This window comes from Stegastes partitus, unplaced genomic scaffold (assembly GCF_000690725.1).
Source record: "Stegastes partitus isolate 25-593 unplaced genomic scaffold, Stegastes_partitus-1.0.2 Scaffold752, whole genome shotgun sequence".
Classification (NCBI taxonomy): Eukaryota; Metazoa; Chordata; class Actinopteri; family Pomacentridae; genus Stegastes; species Stegastes partitus.
In genome coordinates this window covers 2,212-26,382 of record NW_007578483.1, presented here as the reverse complement: position 1 = coordinate 26,382, position 24,171 = coordinate 2,212, and the positions used below count along the sequence as shown (strand labels likewise).

At 40.2% G+C, this 24,171-nt stretch overlaps 3 protein-coding genes across 4 annotated transcripts; 1 reads left to right on the top strand and 2 right to left on the bottom strand.

The window, feature by feature from the left end:
• Positions 1 to 2,005: 2,005 nt before the first annotated feature.
• gprin3b (GPRIN family member 3b) lies at positions 2,006 to 4,219 on the bottom strand. The gene has a single exon (XM_008291613.1). The coding sequence runs from the start codon at positions 4,217 to 4,219 to the stop codon at positions 2,006 to 2,008; it is 2,214 nt and encodes a 737-aa protein (XP_008289835.1).
• Positions 4,220 to 9,763: 5,544 nt separating this feature from the next.
• elmod2 (ELMO/CED-12 domain containing 2) lies at positions 9,764 to 17,838 on the top strand. Its single transcript, XM_008291612.1, has 9 exons — positions 9,764 to 9,861; positions 12,174 to 12,321; positions 12,413 to 12,441; positions 13,758 to 13,855; positions 13,966 to 14,095; positions 14,502 to 14,635; positions 16,375 to 16,443; positions 16,660 to 16,793; positions 16,881 to 17,838. The coding sequence occupies exons 2-9, from the start codon at positions 12,177 to 12,179 to the stop codon at positions 17,036 to 17,038; spliced, it is 897 nt and encodes a 298-aa protein (XP_008289834.1). The 5' UTR covers positions 9,764 to 9,861; positions 12,174 to 12,176; the 3' UTR covers positions 17,039 to 17,838.
• A 432-nt stretch (positions 17,839 to 18,270) lies between these two features.
• On the bottom strand, positions 18,271 to 22,343 carry LOC103364479 (mitochondrial uncoupling protein 2-like). Of its 2 annotated transcripts, XM_008291610.1 has the most exons (7): positions 22,282 to 22,343; positions 21,988 to 22,121; positions 21,496 to 21,694; positions 20,620 to 20,817; positions 19,600 to 19,701; positions 19,106 to 19,286; positions 18,271 to 18,940 (listed from the first exon to the last, which is right to left on the bottom strand). In XM_008291610.1, exons 2-7 carry the CDS (start codon positions 22,111 to 22,113, stop codon positions 18,826 to 18,828), a joined length of 921 nt encoding a protein of 306 aa, XP_008289832.1. In that variant the 5' UTR covers positions 22,114 to 22,121; positions 22,282 to 22,343; the 3' UTR covers positions 18,271 to 18,825. The 2 variants fall into 2 exon arrangements, with proteins under 2 accessions (XP_008289832.1, XP_008289833.1); XM_008291611.1 differs by lacking the exon at positions 18,271 to 18,940 and having other exon boundaries at positions 19,102 to 19,286.
• Between the last annotated feature and the right edge of the window lie 1,828 nt (positions 22,344 to 24,171).

Genomic DNA, 24,171 nt, shown 5'->3' with positions numbered 1-24,171 from the left:
GTGTGCAAGATCTGGAAATATACTGAACAGTGCAAAGTTTGCAGCCCAGAAATATTTCACTGTCTGGTGCCACTTTCAAAGACTGTGATCAGTGACACCTTGTAGAAATAAATGACATCCCATCATCGCTGCTACACCTGAAACCCGTGTATATTTTTAATATCAGCTGCCATTATATCTGCATATGCAGCGGTCTGTTTCAGTGTCCCACAGGTCCAGCTGTTGTTTGTTTTCTCTCTGTCTGCTTCAAAATGAGATGCAGTTCTGTCACTTTTCTCGTCTCTTATCCACATAACAATAAACCAAAGCAATAACAGCTCACCGCTGCATGTGTATGTTTGAAATCTATATCGCTGACAATACGATGAAACTACTTCTTCTGTTCGATGCAGATAAAACTGTCAGTTCTCATTCCAAGCCTGTGTCCCTGTATCTGCTCCAAATGATGCGTTAATAATCATTTCTTTCATTCTGACTTCTCTACAACAAGGCACTGCCCTAAAGCAGCACATCTGAGTCTTTGAAATAAAAACAAGACTGGGCCTCCTGTCCACCTTGTTTATATACGTTCAAGAAAACAAAAATGTGCAAATTGCGAGGCACTTCTCTCCCAGCACTCACATTTATCAATGGTTCCCAACGCCCACACTGAATTAGGTAAAAGAGCTTTAATGCATTCTGAACCTTCGGCTCGGAAGCTCTTGATTTAGAATTGCAAAATTTGGTTCCTCTTTGGGAATTACTCAGTGCTGTATAATCATCAACTGCACCAGTTAGTGTCTCTGAGTCGCACTTTAGAGTGGATTTAGTTTAATCCATGTGTTTCATCTTGATAGCTGTTGGGTTAATTTGAGGGATTCTGTAAATGCTCCAAAATTCTGTATACTTCAGTGTTACCTGTTTAATGTTTGCATTCATTGTTGTTGCTGCTTCGCATGCAGCGTGTTAATCTCCTTGTCAATTTATTTGGGAGAAAATCTTTGCCTGTTTTAAACTTCATGCCTTTGTCTGAGATCAAAAACCGTCTCATTAAGGTTGACACTAATTCATCCAGCACGGTCTGTAACCGACTCTACCTTTACTCAGCTGCAGTGTGTCATCAGCCTGCGTCTCCTGTGGACAACACTGAAGTTTCCTGCTGTGCTCACGTCCCCTGACATGTGCACAAACGCTATGTCATCCTGAGTTATTGATTCTTCTTTTAAATCTTTGGCTTTTTTTCTTTTTGTTACTTTTAATTTCCACATCTAAGTCCCAATGGACTCTATCTTTTAGTGTATAAATGTGCTTTAAAATAACATCGAATGAAATAAAAATCGGCAGCACGGCGATTTTATAAAGTCTCACATAAGAAATGAAGAATGTGTAAAACTCAACATAGTTTTTTCTTATTTTAATAGAAAACCAGAAGAAGAACAGAGATTAAACAGCGCATTTACGTATGCATACAGTCCCTTTTTCAACAACTCACTAAAAATAAATGTGCATGAAAAGAAAATACAGCAATCTTATAAATATAGGGCCCCAAAACACCTCAAAAACATATACCAAATGCACCAAAATGTAATGAGATGTTGGTTGAATATATTTGCACAAATATTCTGACAGTACCACTACCCCATGATCAGTGCCTTTTACTGTGAAGGTCCGGACTTCATTTTAGGTCATACAACTGCCATTGTAACTAAGATACATGCGTTTCACTATTATTGCCTTTGTTATTTAAAAACTGTTAGAAGTTTTCTCTCTTTTCATAATATCTATGTCTAGAAAATAAGTCTTGAGTTGTTCTTTTTGTATTTTTCTATTTTCCTACCTTGTTGGACCACAAACATCACAAATATTTTTTTGACTCTTTTATGCTACAACATTCCAGTATACTTACTTACAGGGATCGTCGTCCCATTAATGTTTCACGTGGCATTGCAATCGTGACGAGGGGAGGACAAACATTTTGACCTCTAGGAAAAGGGAGGAGTCCGACATTGACTACCTCTGTGCAGTGCTACTCGAGGACGGAGGAGGGAGGGGGGCGCACACAGCAGTTGGGCCGTCTGACATTTTGCAGCATTGACCTGAAAATGTTCTGCTGCCTCCTTTTGTTCTTTCTGCCTTGTCGCGGCGAATCAGGACCAGAGATTGACTTTCGGAAGGAGGTCTGGGCCATCAGTTTCCTCTCTTGCTCCTTGATTTTGCATTGCAAGTGGCTCTGAATGGCAAAACCAAGGGATTCTGGGTCCACAGAAGCCCCGTAGACCTCCCAAGTCATCCCTTGTTCATCCCAGACGACGTCATGCACGCTCTTTCCTTTCTGCTTCCCCGACTGGTCGTCCTCTTTGGCGTTTCTCTCTGGTTCTATTTTCTGTTTGCTTGAATTTGTCTCCTTTGTCCGGCCTTTACCTCCAGCTTCTTTCCTTTTTTCTTTTGAACTTTCATTTTTATTTTTAGGTGGATCTGCCTTGGATGTGGTTTTCGCTGCTGCTGCTGCTGGTGCTGCTGCTGCTGCTGTTGTTGTTGTTGGCAGGGCCTGGTCAGCCTTGGCTTTAGCAGCAGCCTGAGACAGCGCAGCTTTGTTACTGTCAGCAGATCCAGACTTGGAAACACCAGCTGTCTCTGGGGGTGTCCCTGATTTGAGAGAAGAAGCTTCAGCAGCGACTGTTTTTGCTGCGGATGCCTGAACTCCAGTCTTACATTGGAAGTCACCTGCCTCGCCTTGCTTCTTGTGGTTGCTGTGTTCGATGTTGATTTGATAAACTGGCTGGATGTTGCACGGAACTGATCCTGGTTCTTTAGGCTTGGCTCCCAGCCTCGAGTCGTGCTGCTGGGATAAAGTCTCAGAGTGGAAAACGATTGCTGCAGCATTTTGGTTGGGGCACATCTCTGCCTCCACAGTGAGTCTCTCAGACCTGGGGTCGATGGAGGAGGTTCGAGGAGTCACATTCGTCTGATGGAGACTCACATTGTCATTAACCTGGTAGACCACAGCCAGGCTCTGCACCTCCTCCCTGGGGATCGCACCACCGCTCGGCCTGCGATTCCCCGCGAAGGGAAACAGACTTGGACTCGTGGCAACAGCCTTACTGCACATGTCAGCTACAGCCTGAACCTCCATATCATGACACTGCCTGACCGGGGCTGGTGATTGGGATGAGGTCATAGTCGAAGCCTCCCTGTAGAGCTTGCAGTGTTGCTCCCCTTCAAAGGCAGCTGTGTCAGTCTGGCTGCTTTCCTCGGCCACCTGCCCGTATGCAGGCATATTTTGTATAGCCTGGGGCTGAGTGGAGGAGTGCTTCTGTGAAGACACTGGCTGATGTTTATCTGAGGAGACTTGCGGTCTCTTCACTGGTGGAATATCCTTCTCTGCATGAGCTGAACATGAATTCTCATTTTTAGACCCGGCCTCTGCGTCTTTACTCTTAGATGGAAGTTTAGTGGAGCTAAGCGGGGTTGATGTTTCCACACTTTGTGTAGGTTTCGGTGTTGCAGAGCCTGATGAGCAGGTCTGTATATGATCAGGCTCTTTAGCTTTCTGTGGTGTATCCTTGGGAGCAGAAATACTCCCCTTTTGATCTTTCTGAGGATCAGATGCTGTATTCCTTAATTCACTGGAGTTGTTCAGATTTTTGTCATTCGTTGCAACATTTTTATTACTGTTCTCTCGTGCCGTGTCTTTTGCTGAGGATGTCAGCTTCGTAGGCTCCTCCTCTGATGCACTTGGCCCTTTTATTCTGCAGTCCTCACTGTGCGTGTCGACCTTTGACGCTGTAACAGCAGAAGACAAATACGCGTCCTTTTCATTAGCGGGGCTTAACATTTTCACGTTAGCGTTAGAATCTCTCTGCTCGCCTCCTGCCTCACCCACACCTTGGCTTGTTGAAGAAAGGTCTGGCAAATGTTGATCTCCACCTGTCACATGCTCAGATTTTGTCTGGTTTCCGTTGCCTGGTTCTGGATTGTCTGACACAGTGCTGCTAACTGGTTCAACTCCCTTGGAAGCTGTTTTTTGGGTGTGTGGGATGGTGTTAGTGGGAGCGGTCGCCACAGACAAGTTATCCTGCTTGTCAGGAGATGTGAGGGTGGGTTTTGGACAAACCTGAGAGAGTTTGAGGTTGGAATCTTTAGCCCAGTTGGCATTAGGCTCCTTATTGCCCAGTGTGTCCGCCACAGCCAGCTGAGGCACCATCTGGACTGTCACTGTCCTTTTTGGGTTAGTTCCCATGCTGGATTCACTGTTTCAGTCTTTAAATATTGTCGTAATCCAAAGATCCAAAGCAGGTGCACAGTGGGCTATCGGTCACTTTTTTTCAGTCTCCTACAGGAGGAAAACAGAAATAGATTTAGTTTATTTTTAAACATTAACTAATCGTAGCATTTACATCATAAATCAGATGAATATAATCAGACTATGACTCCAAAAAAAATGATCCCACATAGTTTCACCAAACAATCATTAATATGCATTGAAATAATTGTTAGAATAAAGAGCCAAGCAGCAGAAGAACCAGTGAACCAACCTGCTTAATTTCACCACTGCTTGGAATATATGTGACTCCAAGAGTAACGTCCAAATGAATCATAATACATGATCATAATGATAGTGGTAATGTGGACTTGATTCAACTCTTTAGCAAGACATGATTTCAGTGCTATGATTGTAAATGATTCTCTATGTCTCTGAATGGTGTGTTTCCTTGTGACCTCCAATAATTAATACAGGATTTGGTGTTTTTGATGATTTAAGCATCCATTACATGTGTTGAATCCATTTCAAACTGCTCGGTCACGTTGTATGTGTGACAAAAAGAGTGAAACAATACATAAAAAAAGAAAAACTGGGGGAAATCCCTAAAGAGGATGTGAAAATGCTGTGTCAGTCTAAGTCAAAGCAAAGTTTACAGGCCTGTAAGTAAAAGTAAGCAAAGAATAACAATAAGACTTTGACATATGAAGGCTAAAAGTGCTTGCAGATAAAGTGTGTGTTCGATGAAAAGCTGTGCATTGTCCACATTTAGTCAAGTTTCATCTAATATTTTCTTGTTCCATTAGTCCATATATATACATTTGGCTGGCAGCACATCGCCCATTCAGCTGACGTTATAAAAACCAAGAATGTTGATATATATGTATATAGCTGATGAAGCTCCTGCTTTTTTTGCTTGCAGAAATTGACTCGGTTTGATTAAAGGTCACTGTGTTATGGGACAAATGCCCATAACTCACCAGTTTGTGCTACATTTCAATTATCCTTGGAGTTTTATTTGTTAAACGTAATGCAAAATGTAGCACATATAAAATACATAGATTTATTTGAGCAGGTCAACTGAGACTGCTCCCTGAAAGCATTCATAATACCTCATTTGAAGGTTAACTGACATTTCTTTGCCCTTTTAGTGAAATATATCCAATAGAGGTTTGAAAGCCAGTGACATGATTTTAGATCTTCGAGTCACTTTCGTGTAAATTCTACTTCTTTTTCCAAGGCTTGATGAATGACTCCATGTCGGTCTGTCTCTTAAACATGTAGAAGCATCTGGCCAAGTCTGTAAGTACTGTGTGCCAGCACTCAGCAGACTTTTGAAATATGTGATTCTTTGGACTATTACACTGCAATCAATTGTACAATCCTACAAAACAGCAGGTAGGCTCCATGCAAAGAGGAGGAAGAACCACCGATTGATAATTCAGTGAGGTGCAGCAAAGAGGACATCTGTTGGCCTTTTCTGTCTCACTGATATTATTGATGACAGTCGATTCTGCATAATGTGCTGTTCACCAGTGAAACAAATGTAAAACTCAAGACTCTTCACTGCAGCATTCTCCACACTGGGTTTCTTTTGGGAGGGACAATAACAAACAACAGATTTTTTTTTTATTTTTACACCGCACAGGTTTATGTCTCATTGCCAAAGAATAATTATTCCTGTCACACTCACTCAATCATCTATCACTTAATGCACTTGGCAACCCGAAGGCAGATCTTTAAGTGTGACAGGATTGTAGGTTACTGGTGTGGGTCATGGACAGGTGTAGCCCAGTTGTGTGTGTGCTCTGCCACTATGCATCTGCCTGTCTGTTGTCAAAGCGCAAATATTTATGGAAAGCATATCCTGTCTGTAATTAGATATGCAACAATTAAAAGACCTTGCTTATCTGGGCTTTTCTTCCCTCCCCCTTGTTGTTGTTGTTGCCTGCAGCAGTTGAACAGAAAGAGTGAAGAGAGTGCATGCAGAATGTGAATTCATGCAAAACGCCAAACACAACACATGCTGCATCCAAGTGATGCACACGACCTATTCAGGCCAATTAAGATCTCTGTCATGTACTGAAGCCTCTTGTCCCAAACCCAGCGTCTCACAATCCACAGATACGTGCTGATTTGATTTGACCTTGCCCACGAATTTGAACATCTAACGCAGAAGGTAAAGCGCAGTCGGATTAAAAGATGAGGACGACTTACCTTGAGATTTATGTCCCGTGCCGCGGGGTGCCGTTTTTGCGCGTCCGTGTCAGTGAGATGGGGCTAAACCCTTTCGAAATGAATATGGAAAAATCAACCCTGTGTCGGTGACACCAAGCCACGCCTTCCACCAGAATATGGGTCTTAGAGGTATCGATCGCTCTCAGCCGAGCGCAAAATTCAAGCACCCTGACGGACCGACCGTGCGCAATGAGTCACCGCCGTCCGGCCGATGGATGCAGCCTCTGAGCTCTTTATTAGCGCTGACTTGGGCTCAGAAAAAGCGGACCGTTTCCAAAATGGACCGTTCATGGTTTGTGCCATCCGAGACTGAGCCGGTCCGGGCAGGGCAGGCAGCGTGGTGCAGCAGAGTAAACCAGATGAATGGATGAATGAGGAGAGGATGAGGATGGAGGCAGCAGCCTGTTGTAAAAGCCGCAGGCATTCAGAGGAGGGTCACTTGCACTTGAAATTGATTAGTTTTAGATCCAGGCGCTGGCGCTGCCTCATAAGGCAGCCCATAAAATTCCGAGAGGATAGATGGCTTGTTTTTGCTGTGCCTGTTTGTGTCGTTCTGGAAATGGATTCATGCCTAGACCCTATTTGTTATGAGGCTGTTTGGAGGGACGCATTAAGCCAAATCAGGTTATGTTTCTGAATAAGATCATGCTTCTTAACATTACAAACTGCATTTTCAAAACCAACAGATTTTCCTCTGAGGTCTGCAGAATAAATTACCTCAGAAAGCAGGACATTTACATGATGCTACACCTGATGTCATCCAGTGTTTTGTTGTGTCAAAGATGCAGTTTATCTGACTTTGAAGTGATTTCTAAAGTCTCTGTTTTGTGTATAAAAGGTTACAATGCATAGATGCATCAATATAAAAGATCAAACGACAAGTCTAATGTTAACTTTATTCTTAACATGTTGAGAAATGTGACTTACTTGTTGAAATAAATTGGTTCAAATAAACTGTGATTGTAAATATGTTGCAGTACAGTAGTAATGTGTGTTTCTTGCTTGACTACTGCACAGAAAGTTGCTGTTTTTACTTGTGAAATACTGAACAGTACCCATAAGTACTACAAAACTATTAGAAAGAAAACAATCTGAGAGGGAAGCACAGTTCACAGACGTGTACAACCAGTAATGAAGGGAGTGCAAGCAGGTACTGGTCCATTTGAAGGGTCACACCAAAACAAGCAGAGCTGAGAGCCACTGTTCTGGTTGAGTTGGAGGAGGAGGAGATATGCTTACAGTAATTCTTTAAATCAAATAAATAAAATTATGATAAATTAATACAATTACATTTTCTTTTCATTTTTAAAAAAAGAGGATATTTAATAGTTATTCAGAGTTACAGGTGTCAACATAACATTAGTCATGTTAATTCATTGTGTTTTGGTAATTTTTTCATATTTTTGTGAATTTCAAAATTATGGGGAAATAAAGTCTGTAAATAAAAAGGAAAATTAATGTAGAATTACAGATTTTTCTCCCTACAGTGCATTTAAGACACTAATGTTAACCAAATGGCTAATTGGGCAGATGTAAAAATGTCCAATAGGTTAAGATTTCTCTGTTTGAATTCCTTCAGGTGATCAAAGTGTTTTCCCTGTTTGTTGTAGAAAATGTTGGGGATCGTCTGGCAGGATGTCTACACATCCTTCCTGAGATACTGGCTGAAGTGGCTCATCAGACAAGCAACAGGGAACTGTGAGCTGCAGAGAATACGCTCTGGATGTAAGCCAGGAGAAACAAGGACAAGAAAAACAAATGAATTAAATCATCCTTAATCTGGTTTACTTTTGCTTGTTAGTATACATTTTCTTCATTATCTTGGATGTTGTGGTTTCCTCTTGCTTAAGAAACTGTGACAGTATGAGGCTCCTTTTAATCACATCAGCCCTTCGTACATCCCTGTAGGTGAACATGCTGAGAGACACACACAACAGTGAAACATTCAGTAAATGATGGTGATTACATTTGGCTATTTCACTCTAACCAGCGGTTCTATAAAAATGATTTTATATTATGTGTGTCAGGACTGTTATACCTAATTTAATATCTACATTAGAGTCTTCTTCTGAGCTCATCCGAGGCTAATCTATCCGACTGTTATTATATTCTAAGTGGTTACTTTGGGGATTCACTTTTCAAATATAGCCTGGGTCTGAGACAGGAGTTCCTCTTGGATGGCAGTAATTGTATGGGATAGACCTCCTGCCTTTAAAAGCCCAGAGGGACTGATTAGGTGAGAAGGCAGACCGCGACTTAATTACAACCGAGTGCACCATTGGTGAGCAGCTCAGAATAGGCTGCATGTATTGTTGATAAACCAGATTACTGCAGCAGGCTTCTATGTAGCTACTTAAAAATTGCACAATTATCACTTGTTATTTGTTGTCTGTCTGCAGTGTTTTAAACAGAATTCAGACATCATGACACAGAATGGAATAATGGAGACCAAATGTCAGATTTCCATAGGATAACAGGGGAGCACGCTGATGAATTCACAGCCGAGAACGAGGAGGAGCCAAGAAACACCTGATTCAGCTGTATTTTGTTTTATTATGTAGAGAACCCTGTTTCTACTTAATGTCCAGCATCAGCAGTTTGTCAGGTTTTCTTGTATAGCACATTTCATACAGCTTCGTGCAGTTCAAAGTGCTTCACATACGACTTACAGAGCAACATAACGTGACTGATCTTTGATACAATTTTAATGTGCCACACAGAGTTATTATGTGGATCTGGCATCATCTTGTGGTTCATTTTGGAAAAAGCCTGTGCTCGGCTGGGCTGATTGGTTCTTTTATCTGAACCCAAACTGATCTGCAAACAGCAATTTTCAGCAACAATATTAAACTGACAGTTTTGGTTTGCCTATAATGCTAGATGTATTATTCAGCTGCTGCCTCAAATACCCAATTGTGAACGAAATGTTGTTTGCACACTGCTGTATCTGTGGAGCAGGAGTGCAGAGCAGTGCATGCAGCAGCAGCAGCAGTGTGGGAGCAGTAGATGGAGCTGCTGCAGCTTCCCAAACATGCATTGTTATGTTCACATACGTCATGTAATTCAGAGCTTACAATACATTCAAACCAAGTTCCTCGAATTGTGACCGCCATATCAACACATAAAATCAATTTCACTCCTAGAAAAGGCATTTTAAAGAATATACGTTTGATAGTTAAATGTAAATTTGTCGAAAAATGTTTCTGCTTCCTCGGTGTCTGATGCTGCCTCTCTGTGTGTCTGTGTGTGTCTATGCTGAACCTGAACGCACCGGAGCCAGAGCTGTTGTCAAGAGAAGCGTTGCTAACCCTCGTACCTCACGACTGGCGGCTTCAAAGTGGAAATAAGTTTGGCTTTTTCTCTGTCTGGAAACATTTTCCCTGGTGAGATTATCCTCGGCTGCTTGCTCTTCGTAAATACTATCAAACCCCAGAGTGCTTGCGTCGTAACCAAATGTGGGTTAACGCGATTTAGCTAGCTACACGAATACAATGACAACCTGTTGTCTGAAGTCGGTTAACTGTCATTTGTGAGTTTTGAAGCCAGTTAGCCTCGCTAGTTTGTTAAATTCAGAGGCAACGAGCCAGTAGTTTACCAACATTAACACACACTGCTTGTTAAAGCGCCACTAAAGTCGCTGAATCGTTATAACTAAACGGAATGAGCACGTTTGTCAGAAGTTAGCATTAGCATCCATGCTAGCTGCCCTCCGTGCTATTGTTTTGGCTGTTGGAGTGTGGACTAGCTGTATCTATCCCACTCACATTAGCATGATCCGCTTATTTATAGGCTTTGTATTTGTATTTAATGGTGACTAACAGTTTGCTGATCTTTTCCTATCCCGAATAATAAAATACTGTGGCCGGTTGTAAAAGGAAGAATAATGTCAGCTGTTTCTAATGGTGGCCATTGTTAGTGTGTCACAGACAGACCAGTGTGTCAGCAACATCAGTCCCACTAGTAATAATAATGTGGTGGAAAGTACCTGAGTACGTTTACTCAAGCACCAAACTGATCAATAAAATGCTTACTCATGCTGCTTTTCCACCACATTTAACCAGAAACATATCATTTTTGTTAGTTCATTCAAATGCATTATCAGACAGCGTAGTTCCTACTTATTCATCTAATTCATTCATTACAAAAAACACACACACGATGAGTAACGGGAGTAGAGAACTGGTGAGAATATGCAATATAGAGTTGTAATTTTGTAAATAGTAAAACATGCTAAATCATTTTAGGAATTATTAAGGGGTGGACAAGTCAGTCATTGGAGCAGGACACGTAGGAAAAGTTATTTTACTAATTCACAGATTTACTACTATGTTATTATTACTGCGTGAAGACTTTGCGTACCTTTTCATACAAAATCCAGTTTCTTTGTGTCAGTACTGGTGTATTTCATGATCATATGTGCTTGTCTGCATTGCACTGTATGACAATAAGATAGAACTTCTTGATCCCAAAGGAAATTTTGTACCACATTTTACTGAGAAAAAAAAATCTTTAGCCATTTATCGTAGCTTGAAAAGTATTTTCTTTATATAATGACACTTACTAGGTTAAGAATGTAAAGCTAATGCAATTAGGGATTTCCCTGACTGAGAATCGACCTTTTGTTGGTGACTACACGTTTGCTTACAGTAAAGGCAATGAGACTGTGTTACCTTAACTGACAAAAAAATCCTACGTTTTTCTGATATTTCTGACCATTTGATAAACAAAAATCTTTATTATGCTTGAGTAAATGAAATCCGATTTAACAAAACTGATTAAAAACTGGAGTTATTATTTTTATTTTTATTTTCAAGTTTTACCCTTTAGGCCTTGCATATTTTCCTTTTGTGCTGACTAAGACCTCTTTTGGGAGGTGCCAAAAATGCGTCTTTGTAGGAAAACCCCTGCAATACAGTGGTATCACCATTATGTCTACTTAAAATGCTGAGTTGCGTTTTTTCACACAGTTAAAGAAGGATTGATTGATGTATAGTTTTAAATGATAAATAATGCAGTTGTACTGGGCGACATTAAATTCAGTAATGTTTTTAACAATCTGGCTTCAGCATGTATGTAGAAAGGGAGGAGAAAATCAGAGAAATGCTCCTTTATACGACTGCACCTTTAACTGTGTGATACGTAGTTGTCACATTTCTGCATTTCTGACAATGTCAAAACAACTGAATATTTCAAATTTTTGTAAAGGCAGAATTTACAGCAGATTTTTTGTTATTAGATTGAATTTGACTGTATTTATTTAACTTTTTATACTTTATGTTCATTTAGGTGTAATGGCAATACTTTATCTGAATATATAATTAGTTAAATTACATTTCACAAGAGGATTCTTACTTGTGTGGGGTATTTTTACATAATGACGGTGCTGCTTCTTCAACCACCGTCTGTATGTGTTTGTAACGGTCTCATGCATGTAAAAAACATTTATGGGCTTTAGTCACATGTTAACTTATACAGACACATAGCTTGTGGATCCATAGCTTTCCAGGATACAGAGTAAAACCTGAAGCATTGCCCCATAACCCCTTTTTCAGAACCAGGAGGAGTCTTTGACCCATTTCAGACATTCATGTTAACAAAGTGGCTAATCAGACAAATATTAGAAACGTGTAAGAAGTTAAGATTTGTATGCTTGAATTCCTTCAAGTGATCAAAGTGTTTTCTCTGTTTGCTGTAGAAAATGTTGGGGTACATCTGGCAATATGTCTACACGTCCTTCCTGAGATACTGGCTGAAGTGGCTCATCAGACAGGCAACAGGGAACTGTGAGCTGCAGAGAATATGTTCTTCATGCAAACCAGGAGCAACAAGGACAGCAAAAGCAGGTGAACTGAATCATCCCAGATCTGATCTACCTTCACATCTAAGTATACCTTTTCTGCAGCATCTTACTCTGCCTCTTGCGTCCTCTTGCAGAGTACTCTCTTCGGTGTTCAAAGAACAAGGTAAGACAATGTTATCACTGTTAAGTTAGTTTTGTTTCTGATATCCAGGATTACTCCTGGTAAATTCCAGTTTTAGCTGCAGTTGTTGTGGATTAAGAAGCTTTCAGTGGAGCTGTTTCTGTTATATTATGCTCAAGTTTCTTATGCAGCTGTTGAAAGATAAAATACGTGATCGAGAACAATTAGATACATCTAATAATAATCTTGATTAATCAATCAGCCAATTAAAAGTACCTAGCACTTTTTTGTTACCGCTTCTGAACATGAAAATTCATTTGCTTTACTTTGTTTTCATATCACTGAAAAATGTATATATTTTAGGTTTTATTTTATCTTTCATTTAGGTTTTTCTTTCATCATTTATCAAAGTGAGACATTAGTTTGAGCTCTGGGAAATTTTAGCGTTAGATATAAATGACCTCTTTTTGATATTTTATCACCTAAATACTATAATGAAAAAAAGTTAATATGTTATAGGTTGTAGCTGCAGACATACAAAAATGTTTTATGCTTAAAAAATGCACAAAAAAAACCGTCTGAAGAAACAAAATAAAACAAAGTTGTGGGCTGAACTTCCTGTACAGACACAGTCAGACATACGTAGAGGTGTTAAAAACAGGCAACACGAACACATCATTTATATACAGTATGGCTTTTATTGAACAGTAATGACGAGGGAAGGAGTTTACTTGATTAAAATGCAAAGACACGAGTTCTAAACAGACATGCCAGAAGCTGTCTCTCTGTTTTCAGACTGTTGTACAGTTTCCATGAAAACAATTATGCAAAATCTCTGCTCCTAGACTGTTTGAGTCTTGACTGTGAGATGACTGTTGGTCTTTGTTCCCTGTTTTTTCAAACTTTGAAAAAAAAATCACTGCATAAATCCAATTAAGTGTCGATTGTTTCTAGACTCTGCTGGTTCTTAGAAGTGTAAATGATCACCCTTTGCTCAACCTCAGAGCTCTTCATTATCTTTCAGGTCATTGTATGTGTGAACTTGAATAACATCGTATCCTCTGAGCTTAATCAGTTCTTATCTTTCAAAACACTTGCCTAGCTTAGATGAATTGACTCTACATGTCATTTATGATTATAGCTAGACAAGCATTTTCCAATCAACAGTCCAGTCGGTGTAGAAACAGAAGTGCTTGATCATCTTTTTCTTTTTCTGAGGTTGACAGTGAAAACCTTTTTTTTCGCTGTAGTTGAAGATTATCTAGCAGCCACTGTGCCAATTTTCCTGTCTGGTGACTTTCTATATCATTATTTTTCTGTTGCCACCGCCTCCTGTCCTGTGTGTTCTTCCTCTGTAGGTTGTAAGAGGAGCCTTGGAAACCAGCAAGGATAATTTAGAGCAATGCGTGAATCAAATTATGCAAGAGAAGAATGTCAAATCTCAGAAAGATCCCCAGTAAGGTTACTTCTATTGTTTTGAATGTGTTTATCATCTGCAATTCTTTTATTCAAGTGTTGTTTTTGATCTAGTTATGACTTATTGGCTGTACCGCTTTTGTTTTTTAGGTTCAAGGCGAGCCTACACATCTGTCTGCTCCAGATTACAGGATACAGCAGCTTGTATACATCTGTAGAAGACCTGAGAAAGGAAGTTTTCAGCTCAGACAACCCTGAACATGAGGCTATGCTTTTAAAGGTATGGATTCATGCTTCTAGATCCGTACCTTAGTGAAACAGTTGCTGTCTATGTTGAAGCTGTGTGGTTACTGATCCACAGAGCAAATATGGATATGTGTAAAGTGTATCTATATTTTGTTTTTCTCTTCTTTTCGTCAGGCCTGAGAAGATCATGTGTATTACTGTTTGCTTTAGATGAGATTTGAAAATGATAAACCACCAAAATGTTTTTAAACTTGTGAGTTTTGCAAAAATTTAGCATTTTGGATCAGTCTTTGTGTATTTTTTTTAAACACATCAATTTTTTTTTATTGAAGTGATGATTATGAATCCAGATCAATCAAATTCACATCAGGCATTGTTGTAACTATAGCTAGTACAGTGCCGGTTATAGTGTTTGACTTCTGTTTTATTTGTGTTCTCAGCTGTGGGACTTGTTGATGCCATCAGTCAAACTGGATTCCAGGATCACCAAACAGTGGGGAGACATTGGATTCCAAGGAGACGACCCCAAGACAGACTTTAGAGGAATGGGCCTGCTCGGCCTAATCAACCTTGTGTGAGTACTCAGCCATCAATGTCTGCAAGCTTCCCAGACTCTGTGGCAGTGACGCAACCTCAAACTACAACATTTCCACCACTCAGCTGCACAGTTAGTACAAGGTTCTCCTCCCTAAAAGCCAAACAACTCTTTGATTCATCTGTCCACAACACAGTGTCCCAAAAGCCCTGCTCTTTCTTTGCATGTTAGCTTACAAGCTGTCGTTCTGCTCCAGTGTTCTTTGTGGACAGCCAAGGTTTTTGTCTGGCACGCTGCCCTTGCAGCTCAAATTTGTGCAATCTCTCTCTGATTGTAGACAGATGCACTTTGACACCAACCGTTAAAAGAATTACCTGCACATCCTGTGATGCATTTTTCGACTTCTTGGAGACTTCTTTTTGCATCAGACGGTTTGCTCTAAGGCTGAATTTGTTGTATTTGCAAACTTTGTAGCGTCTGTGTCTAAAAATTAAACCGAGTGTATCTACAGTGAGGCTTCAAGAGTCCTTGTAAATAATTTATCTGTGTGGACTTGTGCATGTGTGTTCACAACTCACACCACACCTCACAGTCACAGTTTCGTGGGCTGGCTTGTGACATACTGTCACTTACCAGACAAAACAATAATACTGTCATAAAAGTGATCGCCCTAAAAACAAGCCCTACAGTAAACACTAGGGATGGGTACTGAGCCCTGGTATTAAATGAGTCCCGGGCCAAAATTTTTAAATACCGGAGGATCGACAAGCTCCGATGTTAATGGTTCTGTTAACGATACTTTAGAGAGAGAGATCGTTGTGTTGCACAACTTAACTTGTCACTGGAAGACGTGTGACTGTGTTTAGGAAGCACTTTTACTGTCCAAATCCTAAACAGTGTTCTGAGCTACAGTCTCTGACAGACACAACATCAGGTGTGTTTGGGGCAGAGCAGCTCTTTGTCACCTGCAGCTCTGTGCAGCAGCACCCAGGTGACGAAGGTCCAAAAGTTTGATTTAATTCTCTACAGTTGTTGCAGAAAATGTTCTTTCCTACAAAAGTACAATATGCATGCATCGCATAATATTTTATGTTGTGAGTAAAACCTGTGACACTGTCCGTAGTGCTCCGATCATCCCATCAACACAATATTAACGTCTACATAAATCTAAATTCTTATACAGTATGTATGAGACATTAAAGCAGTCTTTATTCTGTTTCTAAGTTGCTTAATTTTTTTCTCTTTAAAAAACCAAACAAGCAAACAAAAACTATCAAAAAGTACCAATAAGGCTACGATTAAAGTCCCGGCCTGATAAACAGTATTGGTAAAAGTAGTAGTACGGTTAAAATCTTAACAGTTCTCATCCTTACTAAGCACACAGGGTGAGAACAGTTCTTATCTGCTTGCCAAGGCTGTGTAATGTACTTACAAAATTATACCATGAATTGACATGAAATACTTGCTGAAAGTTGTTATAGCAAATGGGTTAAAGGCAAAATGTTCAAGAGCACTGTACGTTCTACACACACCCTGTATAACAAGGGATTTATTAGGTTTTGCCAGATTAATAACATTCATTTCTTTATTTAGACAAGAGTTGTGCTTTAGAAAATGATACTCCAATATTTTGAATAAAATGCTCCTTTATGAACATTTACAGTTGTCACACTGAGTGCATGTTTCCTGATTAATGCGGTCTTAACCACAGTCAGGGTCAAGGATTGCTTTACGATGACTAATAATGATTCTTTCATTTTTTTCTTTGCTCTTTACAGGTTTTTTAGTGAAAACTACACAGTGGAGGCTCGTCAGGTGTTGTCTCACGCAAACCATCCTAAACTAGGGTAAGAGGCAATCATGTGTGAACATCAGTTTATTTTTCATTGGTGCTGTGTCAGAGGTTTAAGCTTTTTTAAATCACTGTATTATTATCACTAGACCGAGACATGAACAGACTTGGATAATTCAGGTTCTCCAGGATCACCATGCCCTCTGTGTACACAGTGTGGACTGTCACTAAACCTCCCCTTTGTACTCATTGCAACTTGTGCATATTTTAGGTATTCCTATGCCATAGTTGGGATCAACTTGACAGAGATGGCCTACAGCCTCCTGAAAAGTGGTGCTTTGAAGCCACATTTCTACAATACAGTCCAGGGCACACCTGAGCTGCAGCATTTTCATCAGCTGTACTGTGAGTAACAAAAATCGTTCTCCTGTTCCTTAAGCAGAAATGTTGTTTCTGAAGAATTTTCTAAAATGTGTGTTTTTCTTCCTTTAGGTTATCTGGCGTATGAATTTGATAAATTCTGGGTGGCAGAAGAACCAGAGAGCATCATGCACTTCAATCAATACAGAGAAAAATTCCACAACATAGTGAAGGCACATCTACTGGAGCCTGATGTGTCTCTCACACTGACTGTCAGCTCAAAAAACTAACGTTTTTGCACCATTGCCCGTAACACTGTTTGATCTGGTAGAAGAAAGGTTCAGCATGAGCGCTGCTGACACATTTGAAGCAGACTGAAGCTGGTCGATGCCTCATATTCCTCAAAAACCCAAACGAATTAGTCCTCTTGTGTTTGGTTTTGTGATTCATTCGTGATGCTCAGTCCATCTTGTTCCAGTGACAGTTATTTAAAATAGAGCACAAATCGAACACCTTATACCTCAAAAATGACCATTCCAGTGGTTCGATCACTCATAAAGGGGAAGCGAGCGCTGCTGCAGAGGACCGTAGTGATGATAATGGCTCTGTATGTTGTAAGGCTTTAAGCACTTTCAGTGAGCAAGCAGCCAAATTGTTGCATTAAAAGACAGTAAAATGGTGATTAACAACCATATCTTCGCTGTCTTGTTGTATTTATGTGAACAAAGCCTGTGTGTTCTCACATTAGTCCTGCTCAGGAATTTAATATTTATGTTCAGAGGTAATGGTCGAAACTAAATGTAAGGAATAATTTCCAGTTTTTGACGCTTCATTGTGGTGCTTTCATCCTAAAAGTTGTGCATGTTTTAACCAGTCCTCACTGATGTCATTAATGTCAACTGTGTCATTTAATTTCAGTGACGTGGACCTTGAAATGGTTGTAAGCAGCAGTTTTCATAAATTTGTATGTCTTAAGACTGAACTTTTATTACCTGTTGTTTTTATGCTGTGATTTGCTTTCGAGGCAGGTATGTAAAAACTCACACATCTTGCGCATCTTGAGTTAATAAACACACATTTGATTTGAAAAGTGTTTTTCTTGTGCATGTGTCAAACGGGGGCTGCAGGGTGGCGCAGTTGGTAGCACTGTTGCCTCGCAGCAAGAAGGTTGCCGGTCCCGGTGGGAGCACCGGAATCTTTCTGCGTGGAGTTTGCATGTTCTCCCCGTGCAGCATGGGTTCTCTCCGGGTTCTCTGGCTTCCTCCCACACAGTCCAAAAACATGTTGAGGTTAATTGGTGATTCTAAATTGTCTGTAGGTGTGAATGTGAGTGTGCTTGGTTGTCTGTCTCTAAGTGTAGCCCTGTGATAGACTGGTGACCTGTCCAGGGTGTCCCCTGCCTTCGCCCTAAGTCGACTGGGATAGACTCCAGCCCCCCCGCGACCCCAATGAGGATTAAGCGGTGTATAGATAATGGATGGATGGATGTGTCAAACGGCAAGTTAAAGAAGCAAAAGCAGCATTTGTAAAACAAGTCAGATATATTTAGGATTTACATAAACATGTTTTACACTTTACTGCGGGTGCCAATGTTATCTGGCATACGTAAAGATGCACTGCTTAAAGCTGCCTGACATGTAAAACTGGCAGATTTAGAGTCACAGGTCAGTTTCACAGATATGGAATAGATCTAGTCCTAAAAGAAAACAAAAGAAATTCAATGAAGAGCTGCATTAAAAAAAACTTTTAATCCAGGACTGTTCAGGTAAACTCAGCCTTATGTGCAAATTAAACACATGTCCAGACCATTTACTCCCACAGTGTCAGGAATGGGCCCATTGGGAGAAATTATAAATATAAAAGGAGAGGTGTGTGTCTTCTGATACACAGAAAGTCAAATTCATAGCGGATTGTCCAGTACTCCTTTTTAAACAAAGGATTTTATCTTTTGTCACCACTGGGCAAGAAGATTATTGGATAAAGCTAAAACAAGAATTGCATTTACATTAGGTTTCCTCATCAATGTTCCAACCCAGCAGTGGTTCAGGTTTCACAGTCAAACTTTGACACAGGAATCTCAATTTGTGGCTTCCATCCTCTTCTTTGAGACCATCATGGCTCTCTTGATTTGCTCGAATGAGACAAACATTACGACGTTCCATGATCCCAGCCTCAGAAACGAGGGCACGAATCTACAGAAAAAAAAACAAGAAAAGAGTTTGGACATTTGAAGAATAAAAGCTAGGAATTGTCTGACAATGTTGTGTTGCCTAAACTGTATTTAAGTTAAATGACGTCAACTGTAGATGTTCCTACGCAAGTGAGTTTGCACTGGGGGTCAAAGAGGAAAGGTTTACCCTTTGTAGAACGCCGTGGGCCCCTCTTTAGTCAACATGGTCCAGGCACAGTTGATCGCACTCTTGTACTGGCCTGGTGGAGAGTTCATGTATCTCGTTTTCACCACGTCTACCGGGGAGGCGATCACCGTGGTAACAAAGCCGGCACCGAACGCAGACACAAAGTGGCACGGCAGGTTGTCTGTGGAGAGAGTTTTAAAACACCTGAATGAATTGCAGTGACCCGGTCTTGTTTGTTCCCAGCTGTGAACTGTAGAGACCCTTGTCAGCACGTTATGTAACCGTGTGAGTGGGGCAATACGATGATGGAGATAACTGTGGTATTAACTACTGTATTTACAGCACTGTGAGGGGAAAATACACCCTGTACTGTACTGTGCCAGTGTGTCCTTATCAGCTGTAGAGGAGGTACCAGGGTGTGTGGATTCTGGCCAATGAGCTGTCTCCCTGAGATGTCAGCACTGTAGCAGAGGAACACATGCATGAACACTCACCTGACAGCAGGTTGTGTCTGAGGATGGCCTCCTTGATCAGGTCGTATGTAACCAGCTCCGTGCAGTTGACCAGTGCGTTTCTTGTGATGTTGGGTAGAGTTCCTGGATGAAACAAAACAATCCTGAGTCACTCTAACAGCATTCACTCATTGCCTCCCACCTGACCCTTCCCAATCTGAAGGGTTTTGATACAGTTATAAGATACAGCTGTTTATTGATGTTCAACAGCTTGAGTATACTTAATGAAACCAAAATTTGCTAAATTTTACTTTCATGCTACGAATATTTTCCGAATTATTGGACTTAATTGGAAAATCATTGCGACTCACAAAGAATCATTGCTAGAAAATGAGTCTGGTATCAAAATGTAGATAAAAAAACAAGAAACTTTTGTTAGTTAGTTCTGACCAACCACCGATCTCACATATGACCCTTTAGAGTGTACCTAAAAATACGCTTCTAAAGTTTTCTTTGGTGAATCATCAGAAAAACCAGATAACACATTCAGGGTATCAAGGCTTGTTTGTATTACTCAATATCACTGACATTAAACTGGTGCAGTTTTGCAATTGCAACTGAAACCATGATATTGATGCTCAAAGTTGGTTACAGAAAAAAAAAATCACGCTGCACAATCGTGTTGGCTTTGGATCGAGATCCCTGGAATGGATGCAAAAGGGATTTGGTTGCAGTTGTTAGGAGACCTTAAATGTGTGTTTTTTTTTTAGAGAGCCTGTCTTGTTTAAAGAGCTCCAACATGCTGGAAAAGATAACAGGAATTACTAAGCAAGAAATTTCAACTCTATGTAATTCAAAGGCCTGTAAAATATTTGTAGTGTTATGATAAACTTTTGCATGGTTTCATTAGATATAAGAAAGCTATTAAACATAAACAAACAGCTGATTCTGAGGGTGTGCAGTGGGACTTTTTTCAGATTTAGTTGGTTTTATATGGAAAGACCATCCTCAGATATTATACTAATGAATGATTTCTGGTTTGTGTTCTCGCTTAAATGGCACCTTTCCAGAGTCCTCGCATTCCCTCATTCTGGAAGATGTGTTTGTAGGCCTGCATGGTGCCGTTGTAGCGACGAGCCACACCATCCAGATTCATCTGGGCTTGGAATCGAACCTTGACCACGTCGGTGGGTTGTGCAAAGGACACTGCCATGGCTCCTGTAGTGCAGCCGGCTAGGATACGAATCAGCACACTGGGGTCTACGGAAAGACAGAACCAGCAGAATATAACTTAACATGTGCACATTTACTGCATTTAATTACAGCATTGACAAGTACTTTACTGGAGTTTTGGGCATTTTATTATTTATTTCACAGATTTAGCGATTAGTCACTTTTTTGGATCAATATTTGCATTTAAAATGCCTCATCTGCATGTAAAAGGAAGATAAGACAGAGATTAAACCACCCAGACGGCAAAAATGCCAGCAAAAGATAAGGTTTCTTGAGATAGACCTATTGTCTTCAAATACTTTCCTAAATCTCTTTAACTTGTCACACTTTATCTGTATTGAATCACTTTTCTCCTGCATAAAGCTCTTATTGCAGGTCTGTCTGCTCCTCCTTCGCCCTCTCTTTATTTTTCCTACAAAAAGTTTGTTTGATTGAGTTTATCTGGCTTGATATCTAAGGACACAGGGTACCTCTTGTAAAACAGATTGTAAAAGCCTGTGATGATTGTGATTTTGGGCTCTAAAGATAAAACTGGCTTGACCTGACATCCTTACTTGATCCTACAGTTTTTACTTGTGACATTAAAATGACCCATGTCTGTCACCAGGTATGTTCAGATTTATTAATGATTAAAGATAATAAATATATAATAATTTGTTTATTTTGAAATATGTCTTTTATAGTACTTGTGGAATAACCACTTACTGTCTTTTCCGCCGGTGTAGAAGTTTTTGACATTGTCGTAGAGGCCGATTCTGATGGAGGCGAAGCACAGCTGCCTCTGCAGCCCAGCTACCAGCCCGTTATACAGAGACTTGGGCCCCTCTGTTCGGATCATGGTGCTGATGGTCCCAAACACCCCCCTGTAGCGGATGCCCTCCACTCCCTTCTTCTCTCCCTGAATCTGGGGTCACACATTGTACTCATGGCTTAAACCAGCTTTACACAACAGAAGTAGAAAACCTTTAGACCAAACAGTGCTGCGGGACATGTGCAATTGATTTTGGGGTGCTGAGGTGGACAAAGTTGAACGTCAGACTGCTCTGTTAAGAACGCCGACAGCACACTGTGTTCATAAGTAGAATACAGCAAAACGAGAGCAGCTGAAGATTATATTCACAACATGATATCAGATGTATTTCAGTGACAGTGAATACATTGTGTGTTTCCTTTTCTTTTCTCACAACTAACATGTACCTGTAGTCTGACTTTGGCTGTGTCCAGAGGAAATGTGACGATATCAGCTATACAGGCAGCTGCTCCAGCGCTCGCCATCTTCACCCCCAGAGGAGGAGGAACATCTGAGGGTTTAAGTCCTACCATGTTTCCCACTGCACACAAACACACACAGGCAATGTTGGATTCTCTCATAGAAAACCAGCACATAAACATTAACTTCACACACTAATCATTTATCCTGTTTAAATGAAAGGCTTTTATGAGCCAATAGTCAAAGTGTAGATTGATGATAAAGAAATGAAACAAGCTTACATTGTTTGTCTCCAACTTAAGGTTCCTTGTGATGCTCAGTTGTTTGTTACCAGGCAGGATTCGATCGGTCAGATTTATAATCCATAAAGGGCCTCACTCCACGGAAAGGACAGAAGCATCTTTTGCCTTGTATTTATATATTTTCTCCCCGGCTTTTTTATGACATCCACAGAGAGGCGTTACTGTGTGCTCCTGTACACCCGGGTCAAATCAAAGTCCACAGACTCTCAGAAAGTCAATGTTCAATTTACCCCACAGTGCAGGCACTTTATAGAAAAACAACTATTTCACTTCCCAGCTCTGTGGCTGTAATTTAAAAGTCTTTTCATCTAAATTGTTGTATATTCCCCAAAGTGTTTATACATTGTGATTTGTGTCTCTTTATGTTATTTTTGTGCTTTCAGATTTGCATTTGCCGTCTCACTCAGTACAAGAAGTAGAATTTGTATATAAGCAGATTTTGTTTGTCTTCTGTCTGTCACTGACTTGATATGAAGTAATTATTTACTTCATTAGACCAAGTGTCTGCCTGAACAGCAGTGACAATAGAGCAGGATCAGATGGATTCATTGGAGGTTTGTCTTTTCTCTCAGCCAATGACAGCACAAATGTGTGAACAACAGTATTTACAGCTGATTGGCTGAATCACAGTCTGTTCTGCAGATTTTATGGCCGGGCTTCTCAGCACGTTGTCCTTTCACTTTTATAGCAGCGCTTCTGTATCAGTCAGTGTCCGCTCGCGCCGTCCCTTCGTTTATAATTTCTATCGTCTGTTACAGCGTTCACATTTTGGTGAAAGATGAGCTGTGGGGGGATCAGAGGTGGGAGAGCTGTGACGCCAACTGGTGACTGAAGTTCAGCATATAGCAGATAAGAACTTTGCATCACACCATGTTTGGCCTCTCAGCAGTTTGGCAGGAGTAGTGGTTGTTTCATAACACAAAGTGGAGCCTACATAGCTTCTGAAACAGTATGGTAAGTTTTAGAAAGTTATAGGAGGTGAAAAACATGCAGATGTGCTCTTATTCCCACAGCTGCCAGTTTAGTAGGTTCATCTATAGCAAAAAGTAATGTAGTCCAACACAGCAGCCCTCCACTCATTAAGTTTATACGGTTCAGTCGGTTGAAGCTGTTTCAGAGACATGTTTGCTCCTCATTATGGCTATTCAGAGGCTGTAGTTTGTAGTGCTGCCAAATTGTGTTTCATATTGTATTATATGTGTTACTAATATTAAATATTTGCCGTCCTATTTATTGCATATCAGCAAGCGTCTTAACTGCTAAATAAACACACCTCTAAGACAGTTTCACAACAAAGTGAACATTACAACTTCCAGGAAGTTAGATTTGTGGCTGGATTGTTTTGTTAGACTTCATTACTTCTGGTGAGGCACGCCTCATCAATTCACTTTAATTCCATTCAGTTCAATTCATAAGTCAGTATATTAAGTTACAGTAACATAGAGAGAACCCAAAAATCCCCCCTTGGACATAAGCTGATAACTGAATGTATAATAAGAATAATAATGCATAAAATCCTTATAATAATAAACATTAGGGGGAAAATATTTTTGCATTTGAAACAGAGAAATAAAACTGAAAGTATGCAAACTAAGCTACAACAAAAGACACTCAAGCTTTTTACTTTCCCATCAATTTTCTTTATTTTATTGCATTTTTCTCCCTATTAAGGTAATTATTATTGGCTGGAAATACAACTGAAACTACTATATTTATTAAATAAACCCCACAAAAGACTTTTTTAAGTTTGATTTTATGATTTACAGATTATACAGATTATGACGGCTGTAGCAGAAATATTCTATTCTAATCTAATTTCTAGCAATATTTTATCAGTGTTTCCTCTAGGATGTTTTTCAGCGGCGGGGG